General features: G+C 43.2%; 2 protein-coding genes across 2 annotated transcripts in view; both read left to right on the forward strand.

Moving 5' to 3' along the window:
- Positions 1 to 13,267, forward strand: part of LOC309543148 (NACHT, LRR and PYD domains-containing protein 3-like) — a 35,736-nt gene extending 22,469 nt beyond the window's left edge. Inside the window, exons 5-6 of the mRNA XM_082242533.1 lie at positions 10,026 to 10,190; positions 13,097 to 13,267. Of these exons, the coding sequence (XP_082098659.1) occupies positions 10,026 to 10,190; positions 13,097 to 13,193 (262 nt within the window). The 3' untranslated portion in view covers positions 13,194 to 13,267. The remainder of the gene's footprint in view (positions 1 to 10,025; positions 10,191 to 13,096) is intronic.
- Positions 1 to 21,923, forward strand: part of LOC309543141 (uncharacterized protein) — a gene marked incomplete at its 3' end in the record, with an annotated part of 1,180,881 nt that overhangs the window by 790,864 nt on the left and 368,094 nt on the right. Inside the window, exon 17 of the mRNA XM_082242522.1 lies at positions 2,551 to 2,715. Coding sequence (XP_082098648.1) covers positions 2,551 to 2,715 — 165 coding nt within the window. The remainder of the gene's footprint in view (positions 1 to 2,550; positions 2,716 to 21,923) is intronic.

Consider the following 21,923-nt stretch of genomic DNA (forward strand, 5'->3'; position numbering starts at 1 on the left):
ACAATAATGCTCTGGGACAGTTTAACATCCCAAGCCGTGTTTGAAAATCCTGTGTATGATGATATCGGTGTCTCCATCTATGTATGACAGACTTTAGCTTGATATATCACACAGTACAGGAGGAAGGTTCATACAATACCCCTCAGTGTCAATAAATAATCTTCTTCCCAGCTTTACAATCCTGAGATATCAGAAGTGGAGGTATAAATGCTCACAGAACTGAGAGGGACATCATAGCCGTATTTTAATAAAGTATAACTCCATCTATGTGACAAATGTGATGCAATAAAGCATGGCAATGAATAAACTTTGTATATAGTATACAGTATACCATGTTGCCTTATTTTTGTTCATCTGCAGTAATTTTTGTGCCCCGTTACTGAAATTTTGTTTGGTGCCATGAGGATCGGTCTAAACTATCTATATTTATTTATGGAATGCCCACTGCGTGTTTTGCTGTGCCCATTTTCTTCTTTCTCTGGTGACATTACCTCTTCTCCAGTACAGCCTGTAGAGGGCAGTCAGTCCTCTGTGTGCTCACTGTGGGGGAATTCGTTAAAACTGGAGCAACCAGAATATGGAGCATTTGTGCATGGCATCCAATCAGCTTCTAGCCTCAGCTTGTTTAGCTAAGCTTTGAAAATGAAAGTTAGAAGCTGATTGGTTGCAATGTACAGTGACACCTGGTTCTGTCCGCTCCCGTCTTAGTACCTTTCCCCTTGTGTGTGTTCCCAAGGGAAGGAGAAAAAAGTGCATACTTCAAAGATAAAAGGGCAGAGAGAAGCCAAGCCCTGCACCCAACTACCCCCCCCCCCCCCATCGATATAGAATCCATCCAATGTGGCAGACACTTTCTAGAAGTCCAATAGGCGTAGATTTTTTGTTCCTTTCAATTTCAGGGAAAACATTTTACTACTATTTATTAATCCACTCTTCTTAACTATGGAACCTTCTATATTACATATAGTTACATAGTAGGTGAGGTTGAATAAAGACAATAGTCCATCCAGTTCAACCTGTGTAGGTGTGTGTGGCTGTAATCATCCCACATAGCCCTTAATGTCCTGATCCTTGAGATGTAAGTCTAAGAGTCTTTTGAAAGCCACCATACTTCCACCTCTTGTGGTAGAGAATTCCACAATCTTGTAGCCCTAACAGTAAAGAACCCCCCTCGTTGCCTGAGGTTAAAACGCTTCTCCTCTAATCGCATTGTATGCCCTCGAGTCCTCATGCAATTCCTTCGAATGAACAGCTTTTTTTCTAAGCTGAGATCCCCATTAAGATATTTATAAATTGCTATCATGTCCCCCCTCAGACGTCTCTTCTCCAGGGAGAATAAATTGAGCGATTGCAGACGTAATATAGTTCATAGTTAAGGTCCTCCAATCCCCTAATTAGTTTAGTTGCCCTTCTCTGGACTCTCTCCAGCTCCAACACATCCCTCCTGAAGACTGGCGACCAGAATTGGACAGAATACTCCAGATGTGGTCGGACTAGAGTTTTATAAAGTGGAAGGATTATAGTTTTATCTCTGGAATACATCCCTTTTTTTATGCATGCTAATAATCTGCTGGCCTTGGCAGCTGCTGCTTGACATTGCATGCTGTTGCCTAATCTATCATCAACCAAGACTCCCAGATCCTTCTCCATTTTTGATTCCCCCAAGGGTTCCCCTCCTAAAGTGTATTGTGCTTTTATGTTTCTAGTCCCCAAGAGCAAAACCTTACACTTCTCCACGTTAAACCTCATTTTATTTTATTTTAATTATGCAATCTCTATATCAGGCTGGAGCTAAGGGTAAAAACTAAAACTATATTTTACATGCTTCTTTTACAATAAAGATTGGACAAGGTATAGAATTTGGTGGAGTTTTATAAAGTGATCTAGAATAAATGATTCCAATAAAGAGAAATGAGCTCTGTTCACGAAGAGCAGGGTTTCTCAAAAAGTGTTCCTTGAAAATCCTCCAGAGGTTGCAAGGGGTTCCTTGAGCAATGAAGAGTTTCTAGCTCCCAGTAATATCAATTATATTTTTATGTGTGCTTTAAGGGGGGTCGTTTGCCCACTGGATAACAATATAAGACTAGCCTACTCCCACTGACCATTCATATATGGGGTTCTTCTCCCACCGGCAACCAATGTATGGGGCCACTACACTGACTACCTATATAAGAAGGTACTTTGTCACTGACCACCAATGTAAGGGGCACTAACATTTTCACTGTTGATGTTTCTTTTCTGGCCATAATTATTTCCTCCATTTTATGAATGTTATTGAAACAATGTTTTGTTAATAGAGCAGGAGGAGTATATCCTAGATATACATTCTTTATTATTGCATGTATTATTATATTTACAACACGCTGACTATGCAAATGTGACGTGAGCTAGAGATGTAATCATTTTGCAAGGGTTCCCCAAGACATGAACATTTTTCAAAGGGTTCCTATTTATTGAAAGAGTTGAGAAAGGCTGATGTAGAGGATAGTTCATTAATTCATTTGGAAGAAATTAATTTTCTTCTGAAAAAATTCTTCTCTTCTTCTACAGTTTGTATAATAATCACCTGACAAACAGATCTTGTCCCTACCTGGCATCTGGAATAAGAAATAACCAGACACTGAGGATACTGGACCTGTCCTGGAACAATCTGGAGGGTCCTCATTTCAGGGATCTGATGGAAGCTCTGACAACAAGCCGGATAGAGGAATTACAGTGAGTATAACAGGATTGACAGACCATATTCTAGGACAGTTGTACATTCTATACACTGTGTGAAAATCCTGTGTATGGTGATATCAGTGTCTCTACCCATGTGCAGCAGGATTTAAGCCTGATACACAGGGGCCGAATATCGGCTGGTTCAGCAGAAACCATCCGACATTCAGCCTGCTGGGTTAAACGAAAAAAAAAAATTAAAGTTTGTACAAGGCTTTAACCACTTTAACTCCGCTCACTGTGCTTCTACTGCGGCACAGTGGCTCGTTATCGTCCAGCGACGTAGACCTACGTCACTGGACTCCTCCCCCTGTAGGCGGCGCTCGCGTGCCGCCGGAGGCGCGCTCCCGCTGTTTTCATTCACAGCGGGAGTCGGGCCAGGGGAGGAGCGGCGGCGATCGCCGCCGCTCTTCCCCGATCGTCGGGGAATCTAGTTTGGAGATCCGCCCGCCTGTGTAAACAGAGCGGGCGGATCTCCTAAGTGACAGGGAGTGACAGATCGGAGTGTTCAGCATAGCTGAACCTGCGATCTGTCCCTGTGTCACATAGTCACCTCCCCCCCCCCCACACGTCAGTAAGCACCAGGCATACATTAACCCCTCCCTCTCCAATAAAATTAACCCCTTCCCTGCCAGTGTCATTTTTACAGTAACAGTGCATATTTATAGCACTGATTACTGCAGTGATGTCACTGGTACCCCCAAAAGTGTCAAAAATGTCAGTCAAGGGTCCGATCTGTCCGCTGCAATGTCGCAGTCCCGCAAAAAAAAATCACAGATCGCCGCCATTACTCGTTAAAAAAAAAAAAACACCAAAAATGACAGAAATCTTTCCCTTAGTTAGTAAACGCAATAACTTTTGCGCAAACCAATCAAATTATGCTTATTGTGATTTTTTTTTCCAAACATAGGTAGCAGAAAACAAATTGGCCAAAAATTTAAAAAAAATTTGATTTTTACATTTTTTTGGGGGGGAATTTCATATAAAAAAATGTTAAAAATATTGTTTATAGCGCAAAAAGTAAAAATCGCACAGGTGACCAAATACCACCAAAAGAAAGCTCTGTTTGTGGGAAAAAAAGGACGTAAATTTTGTTTGGGTACTGCGTCGCACGACCGCGCAATTGTCAGTTAAATTCGCACAGCGCCGAATCGCAAAAAGTGGCCTGGACGTAAGACAGCAAAATCCTCCGGTGGTAAAGTGGTTAATAATACATCACATGGTATTGGAGGGGCGACATACAATGCCTCCTAATGCCAATAAATAAAAATATCTCTGGCTTTATTATCCCAAGATGGCAGAGGGTGGTGGAGTAAACTCCAGTGTTGGCAACCTAGCTATATTCTAAGAAATTTTAACTTCACCTATATGGCAAGTGTGATACAATAAAGCAGCTTAGTGAAAAAATTGTGTAAATGGTATATACAGTATTACCTCTTGTTTTTTTTTGTTTTTTTAGTCTGAAGTACTGTTTTGTGCCCTGCTGGATAGTGTTGTCCCTTTTGGGATCAGAAATGTATGTGAGCGGTCCAACTCAGGACTTTGGGCCTCAGTGCATGTCAATGTTAATAATTTCCTCCCTGGCTAGTGGAGCAGGTAGGGATTGTTTTATAGAATTGGGTTCCTGAGAGCAAATTTCCTTTTAGTGTGAGCGGTGCCGATTTACCCATAGACATTGGGAATGGGCTTGTCGGGAGTCCTCATTTATGTATCACTGTACTACTCTGTCTGACAGGTATAAAGGGTCACTGTATTTTTCTGTTAAGCTTGTTGCAGGATTTTCCATCACATTCCAGTGTTTGGGTTAGCGTTTTAAGAAATTGTGCCTGTACTATTGTTATTTTAATCTGTGCCGGTTATCCTTGTTATTGCATACTGGTGTGTTAATTCAACATTTCATTTACCCCTTAAGGGTTTTTTTGCTTTTTTTGTTTAACAAGTTCCGGACTGCCCCATGTACATATACTGCAACAGGGCGGCCCAGCTGCGAAAAATCACGTACAGGTACGCGATTCGCTCCTACGCCCACGGTAATCTGTTTTGGTTCAGAACCAATCACTCATCAGGTCCAGGCCAATAATTTATGGCTTGGACCTGCTGATAAGTTCTGTCCAATGGAAGAACCTCCTGTGCCTTTGTGATGTAAACACAGGCACAGGAAATTATGTAATCTCCCCTCCTGTAGCCTTTTTCGGTTCCAGCAAGTGAGGAGAGAGCCTCACAGTGAGTACCCAAGCACTACACTGACACCAGTACACATAGGCACATATTTAACCACCCAGTCAACCCTTTCACTCCCTGCCACAGTGTCACTATAAACAGTGTACAGATATCTTACTGATCACTGTATTGGTGTCACTGGTGACGCCAGTTGGCTTCAGCCGAAGTTAGCAGTAGTTAGCATCATTCTCAGATAGGTTTAGGGTACTGGTCATATATTCCCTAATGAAGGCTTAACCCCTTGATCACCCCAAGTTAACCCTTTCACTCCCTATCACAGTTTCATTAGCACAGTGTACAAATGTTTTTTTTTTTTGATCACTGTATTAGTGTCACGGGTGATGCTAGTTAGCTAGTTAGCGTCAGTGTCAGTCATAATATAGCGTCAGGGTCCCGCCACATATTCCCCAATAAAGTTTTAACCCCCTGATTGCCCCCAGTTAACCATTTCACTCCCTGTTAGTGTCACTAGTAAAGTGTACAGATCTTCTTTTTTGGATCACTGTATTAGTGTCATGGGTGACGCCAGTTAGCATCAGCGTCAGTTAGCGTCAATCCCAGACAGCACTTTGATTGCCAGTAACACAAACACACACACACTATATACCTCCATTACTAGTAAAGTGTCTGAACGGATCAATATCTTTGAATCTTTGAACTGTTCAGAACTATACTAGCGTCCCCAATAGTATAATGTTCCCAAAAATGCGGCGTTAGCAGGATCAGCCCTGACACCTTTCAGCACCTGTGTTTAGCCCCTCCGCCAGCCCATCAAAACAAGTGCAGTATCAATAGATCACTGTCACTTCCAATACACAGCACACAAAACCGCAGCATTAGCAGAGTCAGGCCTTATCTCTGCTAGCACTAGCAGTTATTTTTTTGTAGCGGTTCAAACAGTCCTCGACAACCAGGTGCTTTGTTACCTGTGAGTCACACTAGGTACCTGTAAATTTAGTGGCCAAAATGTCAAAGGAAAGGTACACTAGTGAAGAGGCCTACAGGATACTGAGCATGACAGATGAGATAGATGGGGAAGCCTCACTGTCAGAATCAGGCTCAGTATACGAATCTGAAAAGAGCAGCGGTACCCTGACAGTGCTGACGACTGGGTAGAGGTCCCAGCTAAGGTCAGGCATACCCGACCCTGTTCTGTTGCTGAGGTGCAACAACCGCATGATTCTCATATGCAGCAGAGTGTCGGTACTAGTGCCGCTCTACCTTCTGGTGAACTGGCGGGCACCAGCGGCCTAGTACACCCTGGTAATAGACAAAACAGAACTGCAGTATTACTTGGTGATGTGGCGAGTTCCATAAGTGCAATTTAAGCTGGCGTGGTGGCTAGCACAAGTAGTGACCCGTAACCACCAAGAATTTGAATGCAGACCCGTAGAGCCCATAGTGCCCTTCTTGATGCGCTTGCAAATCCTGATTGGGAGCCCACTACTTCTGCAACGCCCTTGCTTCTCCCATTCAATGGCCAACCCAGAATTGAGATGGAAACAGTGGATTTTACTCCCCTTGATTTTTTTTTAGCTGTTTTTCAGTATCTGTACAGATCTATTGTGAACCAAAGCAATTTGTTTGCTAATCAATTTATCGCCGCAAACCCAAATTTGACCCTTGCCAGACAATTTGGCTGGAAACCTATCATGGTTCCTGAATTTAAGACCTTTCTGGGCCTATCCCTCAACATGGGCATTACAAAAAGAGTGAGTTGCGGTCCACTGACCCAATTCATTATGTGCGCGTGTTCTCTGCTGCCATGGCTAGGACTAGATACGAGCAAATATAGCGGTTTATGTACTTCAACGACAATGAACTCTGTCTTTCTTGGGGTGACCCTGAACATGATCAGCTACACAAAATTCGCCCCCTCGCAAACCACTTCAACCACAAAATTGCAGCCTTGTATATCCCCCAACAAGATGTCTGCGTTAATGAGTCCCTGATTAGGTTTTCTGGCTGCCTTGCTTTCAAACAGTTTCTCCCCAGCAAGAGTGCCAGATATGGGGTCAAGATGTATAAGCTCTGTGACAGGGCAACAGGCTATACATGTAGTTTCCTGGTTTATGAGGGAAAGATCAGCAGCGTGGAGCCCCCCAACTGCCCAGACTACAAAGGGAGCAGTGGTAAGATTGTTTGGGACTTGGTGTCACCATTATTCAGCAAGGGGTACCATTTATACATGGAGAATTTCTACATGTGTGCCACTTTTTAGACACCTCTTTCAATTAGGAATTGGCGCATGTGGCACCGTGCGATCTAGACGCCAGGGGTTCCCTCAACAGCTTTTAAAGCAGAGTTCCGGCCTCAGAAACGTTTTTTTTTTACAAAAATACTGCCCAAATAGTGATCCATCGCCCTTAATATATCCGCTAATCCCGTATTTAATAGTTTTATAAGTTTGTATTAATCATACATTTTTTACTTTTAAAATCCTTTGCTGAGCGCAGCCATCTTTGTTGGGGTTATCCGAAGCCTCAGTGTGTAGATGTCTTCCCTTCTTCCTTGTTGTAGCTCATTGTGTAAGCTGAATGCAGCGCAAAATCTCGCGCATGCGCAGTACTATGCGATCGGCCGCCTATCATCGCGTCATTTCCTGTTTGCAAATAGCGTGATGAGAGGAGCAGCCGGCCGCCCACGTCACTGCCCATTGCCTCCTGGGAGTGATGAGTAAGAGCTCCCAGGACGCATTGCAGGACAGGAAGTCACGGCGCGGGCCGAGGCCGCAGAGGGAGGAAGTGGAAGGAAGGTAAGTATATTTTCTTCTGAAACAAGGTAAGTAAAGAAAAAAAAAATCGTGATTATCCATTTGCTTTTCAGGTGACCTACAGCAAGCAGATGGGCCAAAGTTGTTTTTGAGCCCGGAACTCCAATTTAAATGCCCCACTTAGTCAGGGGGAGAGACCCTACTTGATGTGCAATGAATTGCTTGCAGTGAGGTGGAAGGACAAATGGAACAATTTTGTTCTGTCTTCTATTCACGCAGATACGGCAGTTGTTGTGAAACCCTCTGTGTCCACGACTACAACCATAAAATTGGAGGGGTGGGTGTCAACGACCAGATGATGGGGTCGTACTTAGTTGCCCGAAAGGCCAGACCCTGGTACAAAAAGTGTCTGTATACTTATTCTATACTTATAATTTTTCAACGCTTATGTACTATACAAAGCGTCAGGAAGAACTGGATCCTTGCTAAAATTCCTGGAAGAGATCATCACATCCAGAAGGTGCTATGGCCCGATTTCCCAATCAGGATGCAGTGAGCCAGCTGCATGAGAGGCATTTTTCAGATGTCCTCCCTGGTACCCCTACCCAAAGAACACCCTGAGAAAGATACCGTGTCTGTAGCAAGCGCGAATATAGGCGTTTCACCTGCTATTTTTGTCCCTCCTGTCCTTGCGAACCTGGTCTCTGCATTTGGGACTTTTTCCGTCGCTACCACACACTGGTGGAGTATTAGTATAGGGTACAGCACCTCACAGTCTAGTTCACACTTTCACACAGGGTCTCAAAAGATGTTAGATGGCTATCACATTTTGAGAGACCCTAGCCTGGAATGTTTATAGTTACAATAAAAGTGTTTAAACAAAATAAAAACATATAAAAATAAAAAGGCAAAAATAGCCGTCCTTTTATTGTTCTTACAGTTTTATTGTATTTGATGTCATACTGTAATGTTTTATTGTTACTGTATTTTATTAACTATCGTTTGCTTTGCAGGTACGCCATTCAGCTGCAGCACTGATTTGTTTATTTTGACAGCAACAGGGTTTACTCTCACAATACGTAAAATCAGCGACTCCAGCACTGTGGGAGGTGATTTCACCAACACAGTTAAAAAAAGAGCATATATGTCGAAGCATAGGGGCAGATTTGGACATAAGGGTGGATTGCTCCTATGCTTTGCCATATATTTTTAATTTTTTTTTTGAACAGATTGCAATAAAAAAAGTTTTTTTTTTAGTTAATGTTTTTTTGATACTGTGTTTTTCAGGTACGCCATTCAGCTGTAGCACTGATTTGTTTATTTTGACAGCAACAGGGTTTACTCTCATGATACGTAAATCCGTGACTTCAGCGCTGTAGGAGGTGATTTCACCACTGCATTTTACCAAACATTTGGGCAATATAGTGTGTTAATAAAATTCAATTATTTTCCAAACAAATTGCGTTAAGAAAATCACTGTGCAAATACTGTGTGAAGAAAACAATTGCAACACACACCATTTTAATCTGTAGGGCCTCTGCTTTAAAAACATATATAACGTTTGGGGGTTCAAAGTAATTTTCTAGCAAAAATTTTTTTTTCATGCAAACAGAAATTGTCAGAAAAGGCTTGGTCTTCAAGTGGTTAGAAGAGTGGGTGATGTGTGGCATAAGCTTACAATAGTTGCCAGGACAGTTCAAACCCCCCCCCCCCAATTTACCCCTTTTTGGAAAGTTGACACCCCAAGGTATTTGCAGAGAGGCATGTTAAGTCTATGGAATATTTTATATTTTGCCACAAGTTTCAGGAAAATTTCTTTTATTTTTTTTTTTTACACAAAGTTGTCACTAAATGCTATATTGCTCACACATGCCATGGGTATATGTGGAATGAAATTGTTCGACAAGTTTTAGAAACCGCTTTTTGCAGATTGGTGAACTTGTGCCCATCTTTACTTCTGAGACACTCTGACTCTCTAAAATGCCCTTTTTATACCCAATCATGTTACTGACCTGTTGACAGTAAATCTAATTAGTTGCAAAATGTTCTTCCAGTTCTTCCTTGTTAGTACTGTGCCACTTACTTTGCGTTTTGCTGCCCTGTCCCAACTTTGAGACATGTTGGTGCCATTAATTTCAAAATCACCCAATTTTTTTTCTTAAAATTGTATATGTTCTCGGTTTAAAAATGTATATGCTTTCTATTTTCTATTCTGAATAAAATATGGGTTTATGGGATTTGCAGATCATTGCATTATGTTTTTATGTAGATTTTACACAGCTTCCCAACTTTTTTGGAATTGGGGTTGCAGGTTCACCCATTCCTGGGGGAGAAATTCATTTTCTTCTGATAACATCGTTCTCTTCTTTTACAGTTTGAATAATAGTCACCTAACAGACAAATCCTGCCCCCACCTGGTATCTGGAATAAGAAATAACCAGACACTGAAGACACTGAACCTGGCTGGGAACAATCTAGAGGGTCCTCATTTCTGTGATCTGATGGCAGCTCTGACAACAAGCCGGATAGAGGAATTACAGTGAGTATAACAGGACTGACTGAGACAATAATATTCTGGGACAGTTTTACATTCCATACACGGAGACAACCCTACATATGATTATATCATTATCTCCATCTATAATGCACTTTTTTTGCATATTTGTCATACCTAAATGATTCAGATCATGAAACACCTTTCATTATTACACAGAGATAATCTGGGTAAATACAACATGCAGTTGATAAATGATGATTTCATTTATTAGGAGAAAAAAGTTGTCAAAATCTGTCTGACCTTATGTGAAAAAATAATTTCCCCTTAAACCTAATAACTAGATGTGCCACCCTTGGTGGCAACAACTGCAATTAACTAACAATGAGTCTTTCACATCGCTTTGGAGGAATTTTGGCCCACTCTTCTTTGCAGAATTGTTTTAATTCAGCTACATTGGAGAGTTTGAGCATGAATTGCGTGTTTAGGGTCATTGCAGGTGGCTCTGAGGAATTTAGCAGTCACTGGGTAACTAAATGCGTCAACCTGGCGTCATCCCGCACGTCACGTCTTTCCACAGGATGGCAGATGGACATGCGCAGACGACCTGGTGGACACAGAGTTCGTCCCGAAGACATCACGTGCTTGATGACGCCACGCTGACACGTTTCATTTGCCAATCACAGCTATCTTCCTCAGAGCCAGGAAGTTAGTAATGATTGGCTAACTAAATGTGGACATGCACAGATGACTTGGTGGATGCCAAGTTCATTACAGACACTTGGATAGTTTGATGCCGGTGCAATGTGGGTGATTCTGTACCCGGACGCACGCCATACAACTAAGCGAAAATAGGGGAATCATTGAGGTGGTGAGATATCCATCTACTTTATACCCCTCTATACCCAGACCGCCGCTTACACCTTACTGCAGTTACTGGACTATTCCCACTATCTATGCACACAGGCTCCTATCCCAACGATCCACCAGTATACATCTTTTGACTTGCAGTAGCATCAATGCATTATATATCCGCTATTTGACAAACTACTTCTGTACCAGCCACTTGTCAGAATGCTAATCTACCTAATGTCAATATCCCCATCATGGGCTTTTCTAAGCATTGGTCTATGCTAATCTGCCTATACCATCAGTCACGCAGTAACACCTCTCTTTTTTACTTATTTTTGCTATGGAGTAGCAATTAGCTGATACAATTTCATTCAAGAGTGTTTGTATGCATGTATGTGCATGTGTGCAGCTGCCAGCCCTGTTGCCTATTTTTAATCAGTGATTGGGTGAAGGTAATAACTATGTTTTTTGTAATTTTCTACTTGTTTAAAAAAGCGGTATTCTTTCAATGCTCAACCATGTCTTCCACTATGTGACTTTCTTTTCAGACCTTGTGTCTCCATTTTAACATTCGACTATATCTGGTCACACTCCAGCCTCCTCAGCCTACAATTCAGAGCCAAAGTCCCTGTACTGTACTGTACATGGTGATTCTGAGGCTCCACCCACACACTGGACCTTCAGGCAGAGGAACAGAGTGCTGTATTTGGCTGGAATGGGGGTGCAAGGTAACCTACAGCCTGTGCATCATTAACCACTAGACATTACAGGCAGTTAACTCTCGTAGTGAGGGGGGAGCCAGAGTAAGGTTAGATTTTTTTTTTAAATTCCTGAAGTTGGGCTTTAATCCTTCCGCTGTCGGGGTCTGCTCTCCACTTTTGTCCCATGGTGGGCCCCATTCCTGCCGTCTTGAGGCCTGCCACAGTGGTGGATTGCCAGGGACCAGTAGTAAGTGCAAACTTCCCAACCCTAGTAGTTCCACCGCTCACTAGCATAAGCACTGCTGGTCTTTGATAATGAAGGTATAATGTTTTCACACAGGAAATTACATATAACAAAAAGAAAAAAAAAACACTAAAATTAGTCCAATAAGTCCATGAATTGGAGTAAGTCCATAAAACAGGTAGATAACACCTGTCTGTGTACAAGGTCTAACCAGCAGCTAGCACTAAGGGCAGAAGAGCTTTTCTGGAGAGTGAAGCCAGCTCTGTGAATGGTACTGTATACAAAAAAAAAGAGCCTCTAAGTGCAGTATTTATGGGGAAACAAGGTAGGCAGACAAGTGAACACTCACATAAAATGCTAGTAAAAAGGCTCATCGGGGGGCTAAAAGCCAGGTAAATATTTTCCTTCAAAGCGCCTTCAGTCCAAGAGGGTGTTGGCTGCAAAAGCCAAGGAGGACGGGAGAATGCTGGAAGATCAGCGTCTTCTGGGTGCAGCTTGAGGAGGACCAGCTTGGAGTGCTGCATCGCTAGGCATGTGACATCACCAGTAAGAGATTGAAAACCACAATGTGTGTTTCAGAGCATGCAGGAGGCTCCTACAGAGCAGGCGTGCTCCTTTATCAGTGTTCACCGGTGATGTCACACGCCTAGCGGCGCTGGGCTCCAAGCTGGTCCACCTCAAGCTGCACCCTGAAGACGCTGATCTGCCGGCATTCTCCCATCCTCCGTGGTTATCATGGCCAATTCACTCTTGGACTGAAGGCGCTTTGAAGGACAATATTCACCTGGCTTTTAGCCCCCAGATTAACCTTTTTACTAGCATTTTATGTGAGTGTTCACTTGTCTGCCTACCTTGTTTCCCAATAAATACTGCACTTAGAGGTGCTTTTCTTTTCTTTGTATATGATTCACTTTACTGGTCTTTGCTAGGTCCTAGATACCTAGCAGACACTGGCAGTGCATATGCACAAGCACTGTAGTTTTAAATATGGTGGTGCATAATAGGGGCGGAGAAGCACATGCATTTAGCAGTTTAGTCCTGCTTTAAGTTATATAAGAAGGTGACAGGTTGGTGTAATGGACGTCCTGGAGGATGCTGGGAAATAGTGTGTGAGCATTCTACTTAGATCTAATGACTTATATTCTCTCTTCTAGGATCAGGAACCCTGTGTCAGAAGAATTAATGAGAGAACTAAAAAAGCTAAAAGAGCTCCAGCCAGGGCTAAAGGTTAACACATTACAATCCCAGTAAAAGAGGCTCTGCTACAGCTTCGAACTAGGGCTGGGATTCCGAATGGAATTGGCAAACCTGACCCAAGAGGATATTCATAAACATACCCAGGACGGGATGGGGTCCATACTATTGGGCATGAAGAGATTAAAATACACTCCACTCAAAAATGAACATTTCATATATAAACTGATTCAAGGAACACAGCTGACCTGATGATTGGTTTTACCTGCCATAGCGTTGTTCATTTTGTTACGACTAAGCGGAAGTATATCCGTGAAATGCGTCAACTGCTATGCTTTCATCCCTTGTCTCTGACTGTATTATGGACTGTATATTGGATTGATTTTATCTTTTGGATTCAATTAAACGGATTTTATATTTTGCACCTTCAAGCTGGAGTGCGGCTGTTTTTCTCCTTATACAACACAGCTATCTGGACTGCGGATCCTAGCTGCACCTTGCCTTGATGGTCGGGATTGCTTTCTCACCTGAGCGGTTCCCCTGCCTCTTTTGCTGATCTGTGACTAGGAAACAGTAAACAGCTAAGGGTAGCGACAGGATAGGGTAGCGACAGGATAGGCTTCCCTGTAGTCAGGTTAGTAGGCCTGATTTGCCTTGCAGGTGGTGCATTCCAGACTTCTTCGCCATCAGTGTAGTCATCTGTACACGCGTCCCCAGGAAGCCACCGCTCCACAGATGCGTCAACGTTTGTTCTCTCAAGCCGGATTGTGTTACGCCTTACAAGTCAGTCCATCAGGGGCCCCTGCAACTGAACTGTGCCACAGTGCCTAATTGGAGGTATTAGTGTTAAAGGCCTTTAGTTATATATCTGGATATATATAAATACATATATATATATATATATATATATATATATATATATATATACACTGTTCTTTTCACACATATGTACATCCTGTTATTGCTTTGGTTGTATGTAATGCCATCACTTTATCATATATAAAGTTACACTAATCATATGCTGGTATGTCTGCATATCTTTACTCATAGAAATCTATGCTGTGTGTATTATAGTACAACCGCTCTCAGTTATTTTGGGTTAGTTACTACTTATTGTCCTAGAAAGGGATCACCTCTACATATGCTGGAGCCCTGTTCTAGGTGGAGGCACTGCCAAACATATATTCATAGTCCACTGTTCCTTTAAGGCAGGCATGTCCAACCTGCGGCCCAGAACCACAGGCAATGCGGCCCACTGCCCCCTGACAATTATTTTTGTTGCTGGGGAGGAAGGAAGTCAGGTCGGGGGCACAGCCACAGCAGCTTCCAACTAACGGTAGGCAAAGGCTGCCTCAGAAGGGGGGGCGAGCATGTGCAGTGTGACTCCTACCACCATTACCACTTCGAATCATTGAAGTGGTCATGGTGGTTAGAGTGTTCCTTTTATTATCTCTCAGAAGAAGTAAACCTCTGTATACTGATTCCATTTCATTTGATCATCCTCTAGTTGTGCTAAATTAGTTACTTATATACCTTAACTATAGTATATATTTTATATGCGGCCCGAGAAAATTTCTCTACACTCAATGTGGCCCAGAGAAGCCAAAAGGTTGGACACCCATGCTTTAAGGAATGCTTTGTCTCCTTTGGTTACCTGCTGGTTAGCGCCATAGCCTGTGTGGAGGGGACAACTTCATATGACCCCCCCCCCATCCTATAACAGGGCTACAAAGATAAAAAGCCTTCTGTGTGTAGCAGCCTCCCCAGCACCCCCTAATACTTACCTGAGCCCCCTCTCTTTCCAGCGATGTCTATGAGTCCCTCAGCCATCAGGGACTCTCCCTCCTGATTGGCTGGGACACATTGGTGGCACCATTGGCTCCCACGGCTGTCAATCAAAGTCAATTAGCCAAACAGGAGAGAGAGGGGGTGGGGCCCAAATGGGAGCTCCGTGTCTAAATTAACACACGGAGCTGCAGCTCGGTTCAGGTGCCCCCATAGCAAGCTGCTAGTTGTGGGGGCACTTGTTAGGAGGGAGGGGCCAGAAGCAGAAAAAAGGGGCCTGAGAAGAGGAGGATCTGGGCTGCTCTGTGCAAAACCAGCTGCACAGAGGAGGGAAGAATAACATGTTATTTAAAAAACTTTACAATAACTTTAAGTGATTAAAATGTATTTTTTTGTAGACAGCTTGGGTAGTTTTTATGGTTAATGTTGCATTGGCTGGTGTGATATTCGGAATGTTTCATGCTCGTGGTAGATGTGTTTGTAAAGTGAGTCCACGTCAGACGCGAACTAAAGATAAGTGCTCCGCAACCAACCTTTATGAAATTAAATTAACCTCCCTGGCGGTATGATTATGTCAGGAATTACATACCAAAAGCGGTACAATTCTTTTCATGGAAATTTGGCGTTATGTATTATAGGCCTACAATTCTTAGTAATTACTGACTTAAACCTGACCAAAACAAGACTCTAGTAGACATCCCAGATGTGATAAATTTGAAATACAAACACGTGAATTATAATCGAATCAATAATATTATTTTATTATTTAATATATAATATATATAATAAAATTATATTATTGATTAGATTATAATTCATGCATTATATATTATATATAGATATATGTGTGTGTGCATATATATATATATATATATATATATGCATCCATATATATATATATATACCGGTGTATATATATATATATATATATATGCGCATATATATATGCATATATGCATGCATATATATATATATGCATATATATATATATATATATATATATATATATATATATATATATATGCATATACATATATATATATATATATATATATATATGTGTGTATATATATATATATATATATATATATATATATATATATATATATATCATATAAAATGTGTTTTGTGCAACGTTTTTTTTTTTTTTTTTTTTAATTTCCCTCCCTAGTTCCGCTCCCATGCAGCATTGCTGCTGCAGGGAACAGAACTAGGAAGTGATCACACCGACGGAGGACGGAGGAGCGGCGGGACTCTCGGCTGGCGGTCACAGCAATGAGAGATCATCGCTGGATCGCCAGGATAAGGTAAGAGAACACCACTGCGCTCTCTGCAATCCACCCCGAGCGTGACTCGGGGTTACCGATCCTGATATGAAAAATCAACCCCGAGTCACGCTCGGGATTACCGCTAAGGAGGTTAAAGCAAAGTTTCAGAAAATGTATTTTCCCCACAGGGGTCTTTTACAACAAACAATGAAAAATGCAACCCACCTGGCTCCGTTTCAGCAGTTCCGCCTCGTTTAGATTTTTTAATACACTCAGAGATCTCAGAGCGTACTTCACACCCCGCAGCAGCCATTTTCCTCCCCTCAGTCTGTAAGAGGCCTGACCAGAGAGCCAACATTTCTGTACAGAGCAGGTCTGCCTGAGTCACAAGACTGCTCAGCCAATCACAGGAGAGGAGCTGGGAGGTGGGAACTTCTGGGAGCTGTGAGGGGAGTGACAGGACTGCTCAGCCAATCAGAGGAGAGGAGATGAGAGGCGGGAACACATGAGGGAACGTATGTGAGCTGTGAGGGGAGTGACAGGACTGGATAGAAAGTGCTTGAAAATTATTTTATTAAAACGTGCAGATTAAAAACAATGAATAAAAGTGCATATGTTGTAAAACAAAACACAGAACAAATCCTAATAGGATAGTGAATATATACTCCAAAAATGAATGTGTAGAAACCACTTTAGTTAGTGATGAATAACTCAAATAAGTGTCAAAGAGGTGTCTCAAAGAGATCAAATCCTTGATTTTGTTTTTAAATAAGCAAGTGTAAAGTGAAAACAAAGAAAAAAAGAAAAGGTGTGCACATCCGTGTATACCACCAGATGGCGCACTTGCAATACGACCTGTGTGTGGGCCGATGGGCTGTTAGCAGCTCTGGGGTTAGTGTTCCACTTCTGTTGGGCTAGGAACTGATGTTCTTGATGATCTATATGCTCCGATAGAAATATAACCCCAAGCTGTAAAAACGCCTGACGCTGCTAAAGGCTGAATAACGTTGCTTAACGTGCGTTAAGCCACGTTATACGTTTTTTTTCTTCCATTCAAAATCAATGGTTCCCTATTGGAGCCTATTGATTTGAATGTAAGGCGCACCACAAGTCAGATCAGGATGATCAGACTTGTGGTGCGACTTGCGCTGTGAGAATCTTGAGGGGGAACTCCACGCCAAAATGGGGAAAAAAACGGCGTGGGGTTCCCCCCCAGGTTCCAAACCAGGCTCTTCGGGTCTGGTATGGAATTTGAGGGTAGCCCCACGCCGAAAAGAACGGCGTGGGGTGCCCCCCAAAATCCATACCAAACCCTTATCCGAGCATGCAGCCCAGGAAAGTGGAGGGGACGAGCGAGCAGCCCCACCCCCCTGGACCATACCAGGCCACACGCCCTCAACATGGGGGTGTGGGTGCTTTGGGACAGGGGGGGCTCTGCACCCCCCCACCCCAAAGCACCTTGCCCCCATGTTGATGAGGACAAGGGCCTCTTCCCGACAACCCTGGCCGGTGGTTGTGGGGGTCTGCGGGCAGGGGGCTCATCGGAATCTGTAAAGGGGGCCCCCCAGATCCCGGACCCCCTCCCTATGTGAATGGGTATGGGGTACATTGTACCCCTACCCATTCACCCCATAAAAGGCAGTGTATGTAAATAATGACATTTTGAAAAGTTTTACTACGTGAGGTAGTGGCGTAACGCGTAGGGCAGAGCACCGGAAGTGACGTAGCGGAGAACGGGCAGGTACAGTCCCGCATTGGATAAGCGCATTTTGCAGCAGTTTTATGTGAGTGGAAATCTTTTTATACTTTAATAAAAGGTTTGACAATACTTCACTATATTGGCCCCTTTATTTCTGAGATCCGAGGTACCATCGGAGACCTCATAAGTGGACCTCCATTAAAAGGAGTACACCGTCAGCCACCACCATTACCTGGTTCCATTACCTGGTTTCATTACATCCCGAGAAGGAGAGGAGAAAGTAGTATACCCCCTGAGAGATCTTAAAAAGGCAGATTATTTAAGATATGGAGGTGAGCATATAGCATACCTAGGGGTCACGTGCACCGAAGAGCACCCGTATGCACTGAGTGTATAGGTGGAAGAAATATTTTCTTTTAAACACAGAAGAGGAAGATTTACATTATTATCACCATTTGGGACACTTGAGCACTTTATGATGCGAAGCAGCATCTAATCACTATTGAATGTATATGGACATCTACATCACCATTGATATTTAGTGATATATAGTTTACATATTGAGCACAGAGCACTTTTTGATCTTATCACTAATATATATCTATATTATCTATCACTATAAGCACTATTGTTGAGATATATTTATATATTTATATGTTTATTTATACGACTATGTGTATTATATGTTTCATTGTGATTTTATACATCCACCAATATTAAGTGATTGTTTATATGGATTTTATGCACCAGTCATAATATAATATTTATTTATTTATCACCAAGACACTTTATATCACATACATACCTTCGAAGCGCGGTACTCCCCCTCATTTATCTATCTTTCTTCATCAGGCATTATTTACCACTCTGAAAAGTGAAACCAACAATGAGCTACAATTCCTTCATTTCAATATACGGTGTATATTACACTAGTAAGTGCTTATATCTACAGTATATAGCAAATCAATTCATTGCACCTTTGACATACCGGCAGCCCACCATTAGTAGGTCTGTCCTTCCACATTGAAGTGGTCCATACAAGAGTCTATTCGGTTTCTATGACCTCCCAATCTTTCCACCTTCGGGCTAGATTGTTCTCTGTTTAAAAGAGGTAAATATATATATAGTATCTCACAAAAGTGAGTACACCCCTCACATTTTTGTAAATGTTTTAATATATCTTTTCTTTCGTGTGACAGCACTGAGCTTGTATAACAGTGTAAATTTGCTGTCCCCTCAAAATAACTCAACACACAGTAATTAATGTCTAAACCGCCGGCAACAAAAGTGAGTACACCCCTAAGTGAAAGGGTTTAGGTCTGGAGACATGCTTGGCCAGTCCATCACCTTTACCCTCAGCTTCTATAGCAAGGCAGGGGGTCATCTTGGAGGTGTGTTTGGGGTCGGTATCATGTTGGAATACTGCCCTGTAGCCCAGTCCCTGAAGGGAGGGGATCATGCTCTGCTTCAGTATGTCACAGTACATGTTGGCATTCATGGTTCCCTCAATGAACTGTAGCTCCCCAGTGCCGGCAGCACTCATGCAGCCCCAGACCATGACACTCCCACCACCATGCTTGACTGTAGGCAAGACACACTTGTCTTTTTACTCCTCACCTGGTTGCCGCCACACATGCTTGACACAATCTGAACCAAATACGTTTATCTTGGTCTCATCAGACCACAGGACATGGTTCCAGTAATCCATGTCCTTAGTCTGCTTGTCTTCAGCAAAATGTTTGCGGGCTTTGTTGTGCATCATCTTTAGAAGAGGCTTCCATCTGGGACAACAGCCATGCAGACCATTTTGATGCAGTGTGCGGTGTATGGTCTGAGCACTGACAGGCTGACCCCCCACCCCTTCAACCTCTGCAGCAATGCTGGCAGCACTCATACGTCTATTTCCCAAAGACAACCTCTAGATATAACGCTGAGCGAATCAAATGACACAGAGAAGGGAAAATGGCTAATTGGGCCCAATTGGACATTGACACTTAAGGGTGTACTGACTTTTATTGCCAGCGGTTTAGATATTAATGGCTGTGTGTTGAGTTATTTTGAGGGGACAGCAAATTTACACTGTAAAGTGTCATTTCTTCAGTAAAAATAAATAATAGTAGCGCAAGATACAATCTAAAATTGTCTCATCAAGACTAAACTTTAATCATCCTACCGAGAGTCACCTTTAGCTATGTGGGACCTTTCAAGGCTCCCATTACCTCCAGGTACATGGCATAGCGATGGGGACGTATTGTGGCCCGTCCTATGGGTATACACAGAGCAGCGTTAATGTTAAAAGATTATAGTACTATATGCTATAAAATATAGCAGCCCTCAAATTTTCCACTCGCCTACCCGCAAGTGGAAAATTATTTAGGGCGAGCATGGGGCTGCTCCGGGTGCCGCTCAGGGGAAGAGGAAAAGCCGATGGACGGGATTACCATAGGGCGGGGATCGTGCCCGTCAATGCACTTACCAGTGCAGGGGAAGAGAGAGGAGAGGAAGAGGAAATCTGGCCGGATAATCACAAAGCACGATCGTTCCGCTGTAACAGCTTTAATTGTAATTGCCGGGCGCCCGCCGACACACACAGTCCTGCCTCCCAGCCCGGCTTCTTTGATAGACAGAACACCTGGCCAACCGGGACATGTGACGTCTATCAAAGGAGTCGGGCTAGGAGGCGGGACTGTGTGTGTCGGCGAGCGCCCGGCAATTACAATTAAAGCTGTTACAGCGGAACGATCGCGCTTTGTGATTATCCGGCCAGATTTCCTCTTCCTCTCCTCTCTCTTCCCCTGCACTGGTCAGTGCATTGACGGGCACAAGGGAAGCTGCATTACTGGGCCCAGTTAAAGCTGCATTGATGGCACAGTTAAAGCTGCATTAATGGCACAGTTAAAGCTGCATTGAAGGGCACATGTGAAGCTGCATTGAAGGGCACAGGTGAATCTGCATTGAAGGGCACAGGTGAAGCTGCATTGATGGGCACAGGTAAAGCTGCATTGATGGGCACGGGTGAAGCTGCATTGATGGGCACGGGTAAAGCTGCATTGAGGGGCTCGGATGAAGCTGCATTGAGGGGCTCAGATGAAGCTGCATTGAGGGGCTCAGATGAAACTGCATTGGCGGGCATGGGTGAGGTTGCATTGACGGGTATGGATGAGGTTGCTTTGACAGGCACGGGTGAGGTTGCATTGACGGGAATGGGTGAGGCTGCATTGATGGGCACAGGTGAGGTTGCACTGATGGGCACAGGTGAGGTTGCATTGATGGGCACAGGGGTGGCTGCATTGATGGGCACAGGGGAGGCTGCATTGATGGGCACTTGTGAGGCTGCATTGATGGGCACTGGTGAGGCTGCACTGATGGGCACTGGTGAGGTTTCACTGATGGGCACTGATCAGGCTGTACTGATAAGCTTCATTGATGCTGCTGCATTGATGGGCACTGATAATGTTGTTATTAATATTTATTTTTATAACTTCTGCAATAATGCAAAAACATTTAAGAGTGTCATTCTATGAGATAATTTATCAAGGCGTGTTTAGGGGCGGGATTAGGGGCGGGGCAGGGTAGGAGTTGGGTGGGGCAACTGGTGGCGAGTAACACATAAGGCCTGGCTAGTCCATATCAGATGAATATCACAAGGAGTGCAGGTAGAAGGGTCAGCCTATTATCACCCATGTGTATTTCAACAGAATGATGTGAAATCCCAGCCACCACACACTGACTCTTACCAGAGGATGGCGGGGATACAGCAGTAAGCGGTTATGGGACCGCTAAGACCCTCTCGAACCAAACACCTCCAAAGGGACTTCAGCCTTTAAAATCTTCTATCCCCAATCATGACACTGAGATGATGCTTGATAGACAACCAAATCCACACTTGAAAGCAATGCACCTCATAGAACAGGGAGATATTAAGAAGGAAAAAGGTCCATAGTGCATTATCTTTAAAACAATTCCTTTATTAAAACTTCTAGGGTATGCACTCACCCAGATAACACAAATGTAAGCAGGTAAGCCAACGTAATA

Source organism: Pelophylax lessonae (assembly GCF_965119305.1).
Source record: "Pelophylax lessonae genome assembly, chromosome: 13".
Lineage (NCBI taxonomy): Eukaryota > Metazoa > Chordata > Amphibia > Anura > Ranidae > Pelophylax > Pelophylax lessonae.